Source organism: Nycticebus coucang, chromosome 14 (genome assembly GCF_027406575.1).
Source record: "Nycticebus coucang isolate mNycCou1 chromosome 14, mNycCou1.pri, whole genome shotgun sequence".
NCBI classification, from domain to species: Eukaryota; Metazoa; Chordata; class Mammalia; order Primates; family Lorisidae; genus Nycticebus; species Nycticebus coucang.
Genome location: NC_069793.1, coordinates 55,496,098 through 55,513,507, shown reverse-complemented (window position 1 = coordinate 55,513,507; position 17,410 = coordinate 55,496,098). Strand labels below are relative to the sequence as shown.

The 17,410-nt window shown below is 43.6% G+C and overlaps 1 protein-coding gene across 6 annotated transcripts in view; it reads right to left on the bottom strand.

Annotated features, from left to right (window-relative positions):
- SCUBE2 (signal peptide, CUB domain and EGF like domain containing 2) overlaps nt 1-9,275 on the bottom strand; it is a 64,983-nt gene extending 55,708 nt beyond the window's left edge. For all 6 annotated transcript variants that reach the window (XM_053562030.1, XM_053562033.1, XM_053562031.1 and 3 more), the window contains exons 1-2: nt 9,030-9,275; nt 7,689-7,811 (exon numbers count right to left, since the gene is read on the bottom strand). In XM_053562030.1, the coding sequence (XP_053418005.1) occupies nt 7,689-7,811; nt 9,030-9,159 (253 nt within the window). In that variant the 5' untranslated portion in view covers nt 9,160-9,275. The remainder of the gene's footprint in view (nt 1-7,688; nt 7,812-9,029) is intronic.
- Nucleotides 9,276-17,410: the final 8,135 nt, after the last annotated feature.

Sequence of the window (17,410 nt, the reverse complement as noted above, 5' to 3'; positions counted from 1 at the left end):
TGTAATTACAAAATACTGGAAACAACCTATCAATAAATGTCCATACATATAAGAATAGTTTAATAAATTATAGTACCTCTACTCCAGGGAGTACTAAACAGCTGTAAAAAAGAAAAAAGTGACTATGAAGTGATTTTGAGGATATACTTTTAAATGAAAGTGATTTCTAGGATACACTTTTAAATGAAAGAGTATCTGTATTTTATATATTTTTTTCTTTCTTTTTTTTTTTTTTGAGACACAATCTTATTCTGTCGCCTTCCATAGAGTGCCGTACTGTGACAGCTCACAGCAACCTCAAACTCTTGGGCTTGAGCGATTCTCTTGCCTCAGCCTCCCAAGTAGCTGGGATGACAGGCGCCCGCCACAACGGTTGTAGTTGTCATTGCTGTATGGCAGGCCTGGGCTGGGTTCGAACCGCCAGCCCCCGTGTATGTGGCCGGCGCCCTAGCCGCTGAGCTACAGGCGCCGACCCAGTATCTGTATTATATTACCTTCATGTAAGATATAGGGGATATAAAAATGTAACACTACAGCACACTTTTTTGCAGAACTTGATAAGCTTACCCTAAAATTTATATGAAAATACAAAAGATTCAAGAGAACCAAAACAATTTTGAAAAAGGACAATAAATTTGGAGGACTTTAACTACAATATTAAGGTATAGTTACCAAGACAACATGGTATGAGCATAAAAACAAACATATAGATCAATAGAACAGAATTGAGAGTCCAGAAATTAACCCTTATATTTACTTTAGTCACTTGATTTTAAACAAAAATGCCAACATGATTAATTGGGAGAAATGCTAGCGTTTTTAACAAATGGTGCTGAGATAATTGAATATCCATATAAATAAAAATGACTTTAGTTCTTTACCTCATATCAGACACAAAAATCAACTCAAAATGGATCAGAGACCTAAATGTAAGAGCTAACAGTATTAGTATTTTCAGGGAAAGTATATCATAAAAAATTTTTAAGACTCGAATTAGGTAAATATTACTTTGATATAATACCAAACATATAGTCCACAAATTTAAAAATCAATAAAGCGGACTTTATCCAAATTAAAAACTTTTGCACTTCTAAAGAAAAGAAAATGATCAACAAGTCATTAAGAAAATGAAGACAAACCACAGATTGGTAGAAAATATTTGCAAATTGGGTGGCAGCTGTGGCTCAGTGAGCAGGGCGCCGGCCCCATATACCAAGGGTGGCGGGTTCAAACCCGGCCCCGGCCAAACTGCAACAAAAAACTAGCCGGGCATTGTGGCAGGCGCCTGTAGTCCCAGCTACTTGGGAGGCTGAGGCAGGAGAATCGCCTAGGCCCAGGAGTTGGAGGTTGCTGTGAGCTGTGTAAAGCCACGGCATTCTACGGAGGACCATAAAGTGAAACTCTGTCTCTACAAAAAAAAAAAAAAAAGAAAAAAGAAAATATTTGCAAATCACCTATTTTATAAAGGACTGACAAAGAACACTCACAACTCAATAATAATAAGATAAACAATCCAATTTTAGAAGGGGCAAAAAATTTGAAAGGACATTTCCCCAAAGATGATAGCAAATGGATAATAAACACATGGGAAAATGTTCAATGTCACTAGTTATTAGGGAAATGTAAATTAAAACCATAATGAGATACCATTTCACTTCACTAGAATGGTTATGATAAAAAAAGACAGACAGTAACAACTGTTGGCGAGGATGTGGAGAAATGGAGCCCTCATGTACTGCTGATGGGAACATAGAATGGCTTGAAAAATAGTTTGGCAGTTTCTTTTGTTTTTTAAGTCTCTTGAGATTATTTGCTTTTTTATAAGCATACAGTTCAGTGTGATTAAATCATATTGTGCAACCGTCACCACCATTCATCTGCAGACCTCTTTTCGTCTTGTAAAACTAAAACTTTGCACCCATTCAACAGTAACTCCTCATTCTCCCTCCCTCTAAGGATCTCATATATGTGAAATCATACAGTATTTGGTTTTTTGGGTTTTTTTTTTTTTTTTTTTGAGACAAAGTCTTACCATGTCACCCTTGGTAGAGTGCTATAGCGTAAGAGCTCACGGCAACCTCAAACTCTTGGGCTTAAGTGATTCTCTTGCCTCAGCCTCCCGAGTAGCTGGGATTACAGGCACTCGCCACAATGCCCAGCAGTTTTTTGGTTGCATTTGTCATTGTTGTTTAGCAGGCCCAGGGCAGGCTCGAACCAGCCAGCCTCAGTGTATGTAGCTGGCACCCTGCTCACTGAGCTACAGGCACCAAACCAAGGAGGTGGTCAATGTCAGGAGGTGGTCTACTAGGGAGGTTTTAACTGTATTTTCCTCATTCTGTGAGTTGCCTTTATATTCTGTTGATACTGTCTTTTTTGAAGCACAAATTTTAAATTTTCATGAAGTCCAATTATCTGTTTTTTTCTTTTGTTTCCTATGCCTTTGGAGTGATATCCAAGAAATCATCCGTTTGGCAGTTTCTTTAAAAGTTAAACGTAAGGGCCAGGGCACAGTGGCTCACACCTGTAATCCTAGCACTCTGGGAGGCTGAGGCAGGTGAATTGTCTGAGCTCACAGCTTCGAGACTAGTGTGAGCAAGAGCAAGACCCTGTCTCTAAAAATAGCCGGGCATTGTGGTGGGCACCTGTAGTCCCAGCTACTCGGGAGGCCAAGACAAGAGAATCGCTTGAGCCCAAGAGTTTGAGGTTGCTGTGAGCTATGACACCACAGCATTCTACCAAGGGTGACAAAGTGAGATTCTGCCTCAAAAAAAAAGTGAAATATAAATTTATCATATGATCCAGTAATTCCACTTCTAGGTATATACCCAAGAGAAATGTAAAATTACGTCCCTACAAGGACTTGCATGCAAATGTTCACAGCAACACTATTTATAATAATAATTTATACCTCAGTGAAGCTGTTAAAAAGAAAATATGCATTTATCTGCTTATTTGTACAAAAGAAATACAGAAAGGATAGACAGAAACTATAGAGACTGGTGACCCATAGGGTCCAGGGGAAAAGGTGGAAAGAAGGAGGCATGAAAACCAGGTAGCAGGAAGGAGAAGGAAGCCGCACTTTCTGAGCATAGCTTTGACTCTTAGAACCTTGGTGAGGCTTTACGTACATGCAGTCAACCCGACCAGGAACCTGGGGTGGGAGTGGTCAAAAAACGATGAACCTAACTGTACTACAAATTATTAGCATAGCCACACTGAAGAGGATCAGGAAGAAAAGTACTAAACCAAGTAACTTTGAAAAACATCTTGACCGGATGCCATGAGGCTAAAAACAAAAACAGATGTATACTGTCCTCTGGTAAATGCAGTATTCTAGTTAGTAAATCCGTTTTGCTCACAGGGTTATGGACTAGGAATTCTGTAAATACATGAGTATGAGGATTGAACAAAGGGGTAAATACATTGCAGATAATAAGAGCCAGATTTTCACACTGTTGGAGAAAGAAGTTATGAATAAGCAAAGACTTATGTTAGAATGAATTTTGTGGTATTGGTTTGGAACTCAAAGTATCAGTGTAGCACACTGTTTTAAATATATACACAAGTGAATAGATATAAGGAATAAATACAGATATATGTGTAGGGGTGGGTTAGTATACATACGTGTGTTTCCTAGCTCTGTACCCTGAGAGGCCCTAGGAACAAGGATACCCCTATAGCAATGAGATCACCCAGCATCTAGATCTTGGTTTCTATATACCATTTTCTTTCTTTCTTTTTTTTTTGAGACAGAGTCTCAAGCTGTTGCTCTGAGTAGAGTGCCGTGGCATCACAGCTCACAGCAGCCTCAAACTCTTGGGCTTTAGCAATTCTCTTGCCTTAGCCTCCCAGGTAGCTGGGACTACAGGTGCCTGCCACAATGCCTGGCTATTTTTCTGTTGCAGTTGTCATTGTTGTTTAGCTGACCTGGGCCAGGGTCGAACCCGCCAGCCTTGGTGTCTGTGGCCAGCACCCTATTCACTGAGCTACGGGTGCTGCCTATATACCATTTTCTAATAAAATGAATCACAGCTCCTTGGAGAAGTGGTTGATTCCAAGGCTGAAGGAGGGAAAATACGAGTCTTGAACATATTGTGGTACAAGAAGGTTGGGAATTTCCCCCACAAAGGGTGTCAAAATGACACAGGAGACAAGGGGAGGGAGCTCCAGTGGCTGAAGCTAGAAAATCTTGAGCCAAAAATAAATAATCACAGATATAATCAAATAAATATCCATGAGTCCATAGTAGTATAAATAAAGAAGTGCATAAATAAATAAACAGCAGAAAGGGATAGTTTTTTCTTGCAAAAGAATCTCAATTAATAGATGTATAAGGGATGAGGGAAATGAAAAATTATCAGAAGTCATGCATCACAATAATAATTATTGCAGGCAAGATCCACAGCAGAATGCTAACAACAGTGGGCAAAGATTTGGGCAGAAACAGGATACTGGTATAGTCTCAAAGTGCTATGGCAAAGGGGAAAAAAACAGTAGCTTTGCAGCAGAGAAACCCAGTAAAAACTCATCTTACCCAGGTGATTAAGGTTAAAATCACCAGAAATAGGACATGGTGAGGTCATGTGCCCCTGTCGGGATACGCTGAGAAAGACACAACGGTACCCTTGTGGTAATATTGCTCAATGAAGTGAGCAGTACTCCTGTATGAAAAAATCCAAACTCAACATTCTTACTAGCTTTATAAGTACTTAAGTATTCAAAAGATCAAATCCTTCTAGGGTTTTAGTTTAAAATGATAGTATATCCATATGCTCACCCTTAACAATGACTGTGGATAAAGCTATAGGAGGCACTTGAATTTTTTGTTTTACACATTTTTGTATTGTTTGACTTTTATAACAATAATCATATATTATTTTATTTTATTTTATTTTATTATTTTTTTTTTTTTGTAGAGACAGAGTCTCACTTTATGGCCCTCGGTAGAGTGCCGTGGCCTCACACAGCTCACAGCAACCTCCAACTCCTGGGCTTAAGCGATTCTCTTGCCTCAGCCTCCCGAGTAGCTGGGACTACAGGCGCCCGCCATAACGCCCGGCTATTTTTTGGTTGCAGTTTGGCCGGGGCCGGCTTTGAACCCGCCACCCTCGGTATATGGGGCCGGCGCCTTACCGACTGAGCCACAGGCGCCGCCCATTCATATATTATTTTAAAATAAGTTTAAGTATATCAAAGGAGAAATACCAGTCATTAGTTATTTTAAATAGCAGGCTTTTCAACTATAAACTGTTAGCAATTCTTTTATAATATTTACATATCAACCTCAAAAGCTAAGAGTAAGGAAATTCTTGCTATTTGTCACTTAACATCATTTACTAAAGACATACTTTACTTAAATGAAATCAGGGGCATGGTTTTCTGTTCCCCAGATAGTATTCAGCAATTAGAGGACATAGAATATTCATATGGTAAAGAAATGAATTTTTTTTCCCCAAGCAAGGTACCAACATGTGAATTCTAGTACTCCAAGTAGAATGTTTAATACCTAGAGGGTAGGCTGGGTGGGGTGGCTCATGCCTATAAACCTAGCATTCTGGGAGGCCAAGGTCGGTGGATGGCTTGAGCTCTGGAGTTCCAGACCAGCATCCGGAAGAGTGAGACTCTGGCTCTACTAAAGATAGAAAAGCTAGCTGGGCATTATGGAGGACACTTGTAGTCCCAGTACTTGAGAGGCTGAGGCCAGAGGATCGCTTAAGCCCAAGAGTTTGAAGTTGCTGTGAGCTATGACACCATGGTGCTCTACTGAGGGCAACAAAGTGAGACTCCGTTCCAAAAAAAAAAAAAAATACAGAGTGTGTACAGAGAGATGTTTCTGAGAGAGAGAGTCCTTTGGCCTCCCATGACATAGGGCAGAGAGAAAAAGACAGCTGCCTGTCTCTAGGCAAATATGAACACGGAGAAGCACAAGGGCGTCCTGGATGGACCACCACTCCCACTTGCTATGAACCTGACCAGGAGCATGCCTCCTCTGCTGTGAGAGGCAGAGTTTTGCTCCAAGGGGTGTCACTGATCCAAACTGGCCGTTTATAATCCCAACAGTTATTCATATTTGTAGTCTATATTTTCTTTTTTGGTCCTCCTTATAACAAAGTTCGTTTTAAAAATCCAGCTTGTCTCAGCTACGTAAAGAAGACAAGGAGATGGGAGAGGGGAGCAGAATTAGGCCACTGCTACAATACAACAAAAGCATCTGGCAATCACCTGCCTATGTGTATTCTCTATCTAGATATTTCATTTATGTGTTTGTCTATTTGTTGGGAAAACTTTGTGTCAATGTGATAGTGACTAAGCTTATTTTGTACAGTCATTTATTAAAAAACAAGAATGTTTACTGAGCCTCTACCATGTACCCGGCACCACTGGCCATTACACACTGTTCTAATACCAAGAATTTTTATCACTAAGAGGACATAATATGAAACAGATTAGTTTGAAACTTCAGGGTATGAACTCTAGGCTATTAAATGGCACGAGAATTAACATTTATTCAAAACTTTCCTCCTGATCTAAAGAATTTAATGTGTTTTTCAAAGTGTAAAGTGACTTTCTTACAGAATATGTTTAGGCCCTATACGTATTTAGAAGCATTCAGATCATTTCCTACTGGAGTTAAGCCCAAGCTACAAAGAATTTTGTTGGCATGAAATGGACTACCAACATGCTTGTCAAGGTTAGGTCCAGAGACAAGGAAGGAACTGCAGAGATGAGCTCAAAGGTCTGTTTTAAATTTCTTCCTGTGCAGCATGACCACAGATAGTAGGATTTCTCTCCCAACCATAGGCTAGCAGGAGGCTGAACGAATATGAGAAAGGTAGTGATGGGGACAGAGCAGGGTGGAAATCTGACTTTTTTCCACCTGCAGGATAATTATGTGACCACGTCCATAAGTCCCCTGGGCTTCAGAGTACCCATGAATGAGGTGAGGAAAGGGATTAGCCCAGAGATCTCTGAAGAGCCCTGCCAGCTCTGATGTGCCAAGAATTCCATTCCCAAGAGTAGCCTCCTCGTATGAGTGTCTTGTCTCTGGCCAGTTCTGAACTTCAGAGTTCATGACACTTAACCTAGAATATGAAATGGCAGAGCCCAGACTTCAGGTTCCCAGATCTGGAGCTCTAAGGGCTACAACATCCCTCTGCACACTTATTTCTCCAGGGTGAATTTGGGAGCTCTAAATGGGGCGGTTCCTTGATGTAGCTCTAAAGTTTGGCAGATTACAATGCCAAAGACTGTGACGATGTTTGTCACCAGGCTGAAGCCATGAACAGGATGGAGCCTCCTGATCTAACAGGGGAGGGCAGGACTCCAGCATTCAGACTTCAGGGCAAGGAGGTACAGGATCAGCCCTGCTCTGCCAGGCTTGGCTCTCCTGATCAGCATGGTTCTGAGTGGGACCAAAGGACACTAAAGTATCTCTTTTCCAGAGCTAGACAAAGGACATTTCAGAGCCAGATAAAACTGTGTGATCAACTCCAGGGAAGCACTTATGTTCCCAGTTCTTTAAGGATTTGAAATGCATTTCAGAGGGTAGGTGATATGGTTCAAGAGTAGGGGGAAGTGAGGGGATGGGGGTTGGGGGGAGCACTTTTACCAGCATGAGCGGCTACTATAAGAACTAAGGAGGTGGGAGCCTCCCTGCTGGCCCCTCATGAGGTTCCCAAATCACTTACCCTCACACTGCCTGCCCTCCCCTTGGTAGCCAGGCCTGCAGGAACACTTGTAAGAGGTGGGTGTGTTCTGACACAGGGCATCGGCATGGCAGTCATCTAGCCCTTGGGCACACTCATCCACGTCTGCAAAAGAGCACAGCAAGCACCTGGTCTGGGCCCCAAGCCATGTATGATCAACCCCTACCAGCCTACCCCACTCCACTAAAACTGCTTGGGAGCCCTGGGATGAACCTGGCCCTCCATCCCCAGGCCCTTTCCAGATGCAGGTTGTTCTCCTTCACTGGAATTACCATCGCTGCCGCCTACTGTCCGTCAGGCCACTGCTCAAATCCACTTTCCCCAGGAAGCCTGCCATGCCCCCCAGCACAGGCGTCTCTGAGCACGCGCTCCTTGCATAGCACGTATCCCTGTCTAGTTTCCTGCCTATCTCTCCACTAGACGATGTCTTGACGACAGACTGAGTCTGAGTCGCTCATGCCAAGCGGGCGCAGTGCCTGGCACGGGAGTAGGCAATAGTAAACGTCTGCTGAAAGAAGTATGGCAGGAAAAAAAAGCTCTGAAAGCCCAGCAGCTGTCTGTCAGCTTCCTACACGTTTAGGGTTTGTGGGGAAAGCTGCCCTGGATTCTGAGCAAACACCATCCAAAGTAGGAATGGGGTCCCCATTGCCCCTGCCCCCACCCCTCCTCTCAAAGTGGAAATGCGCCTCAGCAGAAGTATTTCCTGAGGTGACTCCAGGATGGCAATTAAAAGCTAGAGTTTTGAAAGTTTTGCAAGTCCAGTTTGTACAGAACTTCCAGAGTTCTCATCTCCGCCGAAAACCTAGCCTTGTTGTTGATTTAAGCGCATTGCCAGAGCCTCAAACAGCGGCTGTTCCGCAGATGAAGCCTCCGGAGCGGAGCCTGAAGCCCACGGAACTCCCTAGTTGCCAAAGTGGGAAGGGGCAAAGCCGCCACGGCCTCCCAGACGTGCCCCTGCCATCTACACAATGAGGAGCTGGACCCGGCGGCCAGTCAGTGCCCTCTCCCCGCGCGTCTGGCGACAGTCTGACCAGCGGGCGCTCTCGGGACCCCCGGGGCGATGGCGACAGGCACGGGAACTGTCAGCAGCTCCGGGTCCGAGGCCGGGCCGCGGGGCTCAGGCCCTGGGCCTTTGGTCCAAGCGGTGGTGGCGCCTTGGCCTGGCCGCCCAGTGAGGGCCCCGGGGGAGCAGGGGCCACGCGGAGCTCCAGCCACCCAGCCCTCGGCTCAGGGGACCCCGGAGGGGAACCGGACCCCTTCCCGGCGCCTGCCCCGCCCGCGCCGCCGAACCGTGCCAGGTGCGCCCGGCGGCCGGACACTCACCCTCTGGCGGCCCCGCGGCGCGGCCCCGGCCCGGCGGGACGGCCGTGGCCAGAAGCAACGGCGGCGGCAGTAGCAGCAGCAGCAGCAGAGCACGGGCTGCCCCGGGGCAGCCGCGGCCCGCGACCCCCATGGATGGCGCGGCGGCTGCGGGCGCAGGCGGCGGAGTGCGGGCGGAGAGCGCGGCGGAGGCGGCTCGGGGAGGTGTGTGCGGGCGCCCTGCCGGCCGCGCTCTGACACCCCCGGCCCAGCCCCGCCCGCCCTCCGAGCCCCGGCCTCATTTTCACACGGTCCTCCCCGAGGCCGGGGAGGGCGGCGTGGGGGGCAGTGCGGCCCTACCCGGCTCCCTCCCTCTCCCTCCCCGCCCCGGGCGGAGGGGGCGCGGCCGCGGTGGCCCCAGGGTGGCTGTCAGCCTGGCGCTGGCGGGCTGCGCAGTGCCCGCACCTAACCCGAGACTCCTGGCGCTGCAGCTCCGCTCCAGCACGCAGAGAGCCTCGGGGCTCCTCCTGTTTGTCCTACAACTTGACACTTTCCCTCTGGGGAGCACAAACCACCTTTCTAGGCTGAAAGGTTCAGGTACAGGGCTCCCAGAAAGTGTCCTGTAGAATCCCCACACCCCAAAGCCATCCCGTGGCTTTCCACTTGGGAGTTGGCAGTGGGGTGATTTGCATATGCTTCTGACCCTTGGACAGGCCATTTCAGGAAAAGAACTATTTGAGTGGAGAGGGTAACCCCAGCTTCTGTCATCACCCCAAAGTCACTCTGCACTCCTCTCCAAACAGCCCAGACCCTCTCTGATCCCCTATCCCACAGCCCTCTGAGGGATCAGAGACACTTATCCCACTGGCACACTTGTCCCACTGTGGGGCACGCTGAAGCTGTCACCCCCCTTCACCCCTGTCACTGAAGATAACATATAAACCAGTTACATGTGTATCTTCAGAGCGGTCTGAACCTGAAGGGGAAAGGGGACTAAAAACCCAAGGTGAGCCACCAGGGTCAAGGGACAGCCCCAATTTTGTCTGGCATAAGTGGCATCTACCTCCAGCTATGTCTATGAGTTATGTCATGAATTCGTAAACACCAGGTCTGGTCAGCTGCAAATATGGGCAGTGCCTGGCACCTGGCCCTCCAAAACAAGACAGTCCTTACAAGGGAGCCCATCACAGGGTCTTCTTCTATCACCCCAGGCACAGATGGCTGGAGCCCCCTACGCTCAGTGTCCGCTGCAAAGACAAATGTAGTAACGATTTCTAGCAAATAAGCATCATACTCAGTGATATTAATGCTCTTCACTGAGCTTCTCTGTATTTATTTCATTTTCTCCAGTGACTGTATATATTCATACCATTCCTTTGGTGACCAGAAAATAAATGTCACCAAAAATCCCCACCTAGCTCATGCACAAAAGTGCTTCTGTCTTCTGGGGGCCTCTCCCATGCCCCGAGTTCCCATCTTCCACATTATCAGCACACCTTGTCTGCCGCCACAGCCCCCTGGCAGGCCCAGGGACCAGGCTGAGACTGCCTTTTTGGGGTGCTGCTAGTGCTGCTGCTTGATGGAGATGTCTCAGAAAACAACTTTTCTATGGTTGTTTTTCTTTTAGACCTTTTCATCTCCAGTGAAGGCAGGCAGGTTGCATCACTTTTTCTCTCTTTTGCTCCTCCCTCCGACCCTCTTTTGTTTGGTGCTGAGAGAGACACTCAGCTATTTCTACTCATAAGGATAGTTTTTTACACATTTGTAAATCTTCACTTAGTGAAGTTCTCTCCGCCTTTGTCTTTGTGTCCTTAATGGTAGCCATAAATTATCGCCATCTTTTCTCTCCACTGCATCAGGCTTCATTGCTTTTGAAATGATCAAAGTTATTGCTTTTAAGATCCAACTAGAAACTGCCCATTATGTGGCACAGACCTCTTTAGCTCCAGCCAAAGCATATAAATACATAAAGCTGCCTGTTAAACTCTAGGGAAGCCTCCTCCAGCAGCCTTGTGCCTGGTAAAGAAATAAGACATGTGCTATTCTTTCCCTTCATCGTTTGCCTAACTTGTATTTCAGTAAGAATACAAATTAATAATGATAAGACCCAGTGAGTGCTGTTTTTGCCTAAAAAGAGTCAGTTTTTGTCATGTTTCCCGGAAAAGTTCACCACTGGCGCAGATCTCAAAAAATGTTCTGAATCCTATTTTGTTTGCCCTGACTTCCATACAAATGTGCTTTCAGCTGGTCGGCTCCCAGACTCCTGGGCAACCTTTCTGACACTTGAGATTAAAGTCAATCTGGTTTACAACTGGGAATTTCCATAGGGGAAAGGCTCTAGGGGGAAATTATGTCCAAATGTCAATGTTTTCAATGTTTTCAGCGTCAGGAAGGCCTTGGTTGGCCCTGCACTAGCTGCTGTCTGCCCTCTATTGTTCAGCTGAGGTCCCCACAAACTTTTCAGAAAGGCCACAGGCACTATCCTGGGACTGAGGCTGAATCTCCCTTTCCTTATCCCTTCTCCTCAGGCTGAGAGGAGAACCAGGCCTGAAGCAGGCCAGCCAGTCCAGCCTCAGTGGTGTGGGCTTCTGGCAAAGCTGGAAAGACTGGAAGTGGGGGACTGTGGGTGCCCCTGACTACATATGACTAGGTTCAACTCTGCAAACACGATTTCTCAGTGCCCATCTTTCTTGACGCCTCAGCAGCCTTGGAGTGTTGACTTCTTCCTCCTTGTGGAAAATCTCCCTTCCCTTGGTTTCATCACAGCAGGCCAGTTCCTGGCTTTCCTCTCCCTCTCAGGAAGTGACTTCTCAATCATCTTTTTGGACCCTCCTTCTATATGCTCTCTCTGGGTGGTTTGCTGATCTGCTCAATTCCATAATGTAAATCTCCAGCCTCCATTTGTCCCCTGAGCTTCAGTCCAGTGTATTCAATTGTCCACTGGATACCACCCTCAGATTCAAAATGTTCAAAACAGAACTCATCTTCTTCCTCAAACCTGCTCCCTGACAAGTGCTCTCTTTTAGAGAAGGCTACTATCATTCTGCTGACATCAAGCCAGAGGTCTGGCAATCACCTGGGACTCCATTCTCTCCTTTCTCACCCCACCTGAACAATCATGTCAATTCTCCTTCCCACCATCTCTCAAAACCACTCTCTTCCTCCATGCTTGTTGCCTGAGTTAGGCTGCAGCCTCTCTTACCTCCATGCTGCTCTCAGGCTGCGATTCCTTACTGGCATCCCTGTCTAACTCTCATCCCCCCTCAGTTCATCTGACACAGTGGCTACAGAGTAAAATGTAAATTTCATCACATTACTCCCAGTCTTTCTCAGGCTAAAAATCCCAACTCCCTTGGTACAACTACTCTGGAGAACTGTTGGGTCGTATCTACTAATACGGAACCCACCTACCCACTTCTAGGTATCTATGAGAAATGAGTGCATATGTTCCCCAAAAGACATGTCCAAGAATGTTCATAACAGCTGTGTTTACACTAGCACAAAACTTGGAGATAACCCAAGTGTCCATCAACTAGAAAATGAACACACTCTGATGCGTACAGCAACGCAGAAGCATCTCATGAACATTCTGTTGAGTGAAAGAAGCCAGGGTACATATTGTATAAATCCATTTTGATTAAGATTAAGAACACGCAAAACTAATTAGTTTCCTCCAGGGTGGATATTGAGTGGGAAGGAACACGAAGGAACCTTCTGGAATGTTGGAAATGTTCTGGATTTTGATCTACATGGTGATTTTATGGGTTTATACATAGGTAAAAATTCATTGGAATGTTGGCTTAAGTTTAATGCACTTCATGACTTTACTGTATGTATGTTTTCTAGTTGAAAAGCAGCTCTGCCTAGCCAAAGACCTTTACAATCTGATCCTGTTCTATGTTTCCAGGTTTCTCTCCTACCACCCCTTCACCACAGACTATATGCTCCAGCATTATCAAACTACTTGTTCTAGCAGTTTGTCATTTTCCCCCTTATACATCTATTCTTTTGCTCATGTTGTTCCCTTTGTCTGAAACACATGAATAAGTATGACTTAATAAATATTTGAAAAATGAAATGCAACATCTTGATTAATAAATATCATTATACCTTAAGGAAAAATATGTTTACTGAGATGTCTCTCCAAAAAAGCAATGAAGCATGCATGAAAATAATTGAGTCTTTAGGCTAGCAGGTCCTAAGAACTAATGCAGAAAGAAAAACTATCTGCTCTTTTACACGCATTAATTTCTCTTTTATGGATGGCTTCTGTGTCTCCTAAAAAACTTCTCCAATATGTCTAAGCTGGATATGAAGTAGTAAATTTGTTGGGTTGCTTACCTCCTTCCTCCTTCCTAACAGATATTCACCCTCCCCAAGCGGTTCCTGTCTGTATGAGGGAGACTGCCCCACCTCTACTTCAGGCTTGGGAATTGACTTAAGACAATCCATACCTTTTATTCCACTCCCCTACAACAGTCATTGGTTCAGGGATGAGCACGTGACTGCATTCCAGTCAGAGTGACTCTCAGGGCCTTTGCTTGTAAGGCTGGACTGGAAGGGCTCTCTTGCCTTCCTTGTAATGTGGCTGTGCTAGATGAGAGACAAGGCAGCCATCTTTATACCCTCTCCCCACAAAGAGGGTAAGCCAACCAGGAGATACCTTCTACCTTGGGACCTGCAATTAAACTTGCCAGCACACTTCCTAATTGTTTGCACTAGTGGGTTTATTTTTGTTTTTTTAATTGTAGTAAAATATAGACAACAAGAAATTTACCATTTTAGCCATGTTTAAGTGTACAGTTCAGTGCCTTTAAGGACACACATATTATGCTGCTGTCATTGTCATCTTTCTCCAGAACTTTTCTCATCTTGTAAAACTGAAACTCTGTCCCCACTACACAATAACTCCCCATTCCCCTACCAAAATCACCATTCTACTTTCTGTTCCTTTTTTTTTTGCAATTTTTGGCCAAGGGCTGGGTTTGAACCCACCACCTCCGGCATATGAGGCCGGCGCCTTACTCCTTTGAGCCACGGGTGTTCCTAAGAATTTGTCTATTCTAAGTATCTCATGTGAGTGGACTGGGTTATTTAACTTAGTGTAATGTTTTCAAGGTCCATTCATGTTATAGCATGTCAAAATTTCCTTTCTTTTTAAGACTAAATAATACTCCATTTTATGTAAATAACGCAGTTTGCTTATTCATCTTTCGGTCAATAGATATGTGGGTCCCTCGCACATTTGGTTATTATAAATAATGCTACGACTGTGGATGCACAACCTGTTAGTGTTCCTGCTTTTCAATTTTTTTTTTTTTTGGTGTACTGTATACCCAAAAGTAGACTTTCTGGATCATATAGTAATTCTATTTTTAACTTTTTGAGAAACTGCCATACTGTTCACTTTAACAACTACACCATTTCATATTCCCACCAGCAAAGCACAGAGATTCCAATTTCTCTCTATCCTCACTAACACTTGTTATTTTCAATTTTCTTAATAGAAGCTATCCTAATGGATGTGAAGTGGTATTTCACTGGTTTATTTGAACTGAGTTTTTTATTTTTTACAAATAAAAGATATTCCTATTTAGTTCTCTATAAGCCTCCATTAGGTGATCCTCTGAGTAAGAAGGGTGAAAGATGGTTGGGTAGGGTTGAATCCTCTCAGGAGACTAAATAATACATGATTATTTTATTTACAAAGTTAATGCTATCTTGGTATAAATGCCAGGACTCCATTTATTTCTTCAATGCCTCTAAAACTGCACCAAGATTTCTGCTTACAGAAAGTTAAAAATCCTTTCAAATAGCCGGGCACAGTGGCTCACGCCTGTAATCCTAACACTCTGGGAGGTCGAGGCGGGTGGATTGCTTGAGCTCATGAGTTTGAGACCAGCCTGTCTCAACTAAAAATAGAAAAAATTGAGGCAAGAGGATTACTTGAGCCCAAGAGTTGGAGGTTGCTGTGAGCTATGACAATGCCATGGCATTCTACCCAGGGCAACAGCCTGAGTTATCTCAAAAAAAAAAAAAAAAATCCTTCCAATAAATGTTTACATAAAAATGGTAATAGTTAACACTTTAGTGAATATTAAATGTCAAGCACTATTGTAAGTATTTCACATGTATTAAGCTCATTTAAAATCGTCATAAAAACATAGTGAAGTAGATCTCATAATTACCTCTATTTTATAGATATGGACATTAAAGGGAAGAGAGGCTGAGCAATATCCTGGTAGGAGGCAGACCAGGACTCAATGCCAGGAAGTCTAGCTTCAGATCCCGCTTCCTAACCACTGCTCTAATACAGCCCACATGTACACCAAGCATTGTGCTGGGCCCAATGGGGGACACAAAGATGAATTAGAGGCAAACCCTGCCCTCTAAGAGCTCACAGTCCAGCAGAAAAGGTGAGACATGATGATGAGTAATCATCCTCAACACCACTTCCAAAATACCAATATGACAACTTCTGTTTAAAACTCTTTGGTGCTCTTTCACCTACGTCACTGTATTACAGGTCAACCTCATGGGGAGGACACACTGCATACTTTGCGGAATCTAGTGCAAAACTAAAATCTAGGGTCCCTTAACCAAAATTCAGGGAAAAAGTACTAATTTCCTATAAAAATGTTTTATACTTGTAAAACATTATAGGCATGACATGAATCAAAAAATAAATTTTAAGATGGCAAAAAGATAATAATTACATAATTTTATGTAATACAATGAGTAAAAACATTAATGTGATATCTTCACTGATCATAAGATTCTGTGGCTCATATTTCTGCAAAATCATTTCTGTAAATCATTTTGTGGCAAAAATCAGAAAGGTCAAAATTTATACTTTTAGGATCATCATTTTCTATTAGTATAATTGAAGGGACATCAGTTGTTCTTGCAAATGAAAGGTGACATGCAATTTTTGATAATTTTTCATTTTCAGAAGGTTCTTTCTACTGACACAACTGTTACTGGATCTGTTTTAGCACCTCTAGAGCTGATGAGTCTTGGGGAATAGTTTTTCTAAAATGATTTAACTCTTCATACAAATAAATGTTTGTGTAAATGTTAATTTAATTTTAATCCTTGATTATTAGATAAATGCAAATCAAAACCACCCTGAGATATCATCTAACCCCAGCAAGAATGGCCCACATCACAAAATCTCAAAACCGCAGATGCTGGCGTGGATGTGGAAAGAAAGGAACACTTTTACACTGTTGGTGGGACTGTAAACTAATACAATCGTTTTGGAAGGAAGTATGGAGAAACCTCAGAGAACTCAAGTTAGACCTCCTGTTTGATCCTGCAATCCCATTACTGAGTATCTATCCAGAAGGAAAAATAACATTTTATTTTAAGGACACTTGCACTAGACTGTTTATCGCAACTCAATTTACAATCACCAAAATGTGGAAACAGCCTAGATGCCCCCCAATCCAGGAATGAATTAACAAGCTATGGTTAATAAGTATACCATGGAATACTATTCAGCCATTAAAAAAAATGGAGAGTTTACAGCATTTGTATTAAACTGGATGGAAGTGGAACACATTATTCTTAGTAAAGCATCACAAGAATGGAGAAGCATGAATCCTATGTACTCAACTTTGATATAAGGACAATTAATGACATGGTGGGGGGTGGGGAAAGGGGAGAGCAGAGAGAGAGGGAAGGAGGGAGGTGGGGTCTCAGTGTGTGACACATCTTAAGAAAAAAAATTTAATGTAAATTTAAACAATATCATTTTGATGTTTTCTTTGATATTTTCTATAATGTGTAGAGGTCAAATAAAAAACTGAAAGTGGCTTCATGATTTGTATATAAATTCGAATGATGTGTATTTATTGCTGTATGTACAATTATAAGAAAAATTAAATTGTCTTCCTGGTTAATATCATAACTAGTTAATCTGAAGCTTCTTATGAAAATACTGTCTTTTCCATCTAATGCAATGACTTTTATATTTGGTTTCTGTTTCTAAGTCTACAGGAACAGTAGAACCTCTGTAAGCTGACCACCCAAAAGACTGTACCAAACTGGTAACATACGAAGGTGATTAACAGAAGGAACTAGGCCTACTGCGCTGATATGTTATGCAGTGTGCTGCATGTCTTTGAAAACCAGGTCAACTTAACGAGGTGGTCAATGTCGGGAGGTGGTCAACTATGGAAGTTTCACTTTATTTGCTTTGCAATGTTATAGCAACTTAAAAAACCAGAGACTTTAAATTCTTCAATATAGGCTGATACTCTCTGCTGTGCTTTAGTACAATGTCCTTGTGTTTGTTTTTATTTTGTAATAATTTGCTGATACAGTTTACTGCCTGAGTACCAGCAATTCCTGTCCCAATGCTCAGGCCAGAGAATTAATATTTGTGCAGATATTACAGGAAT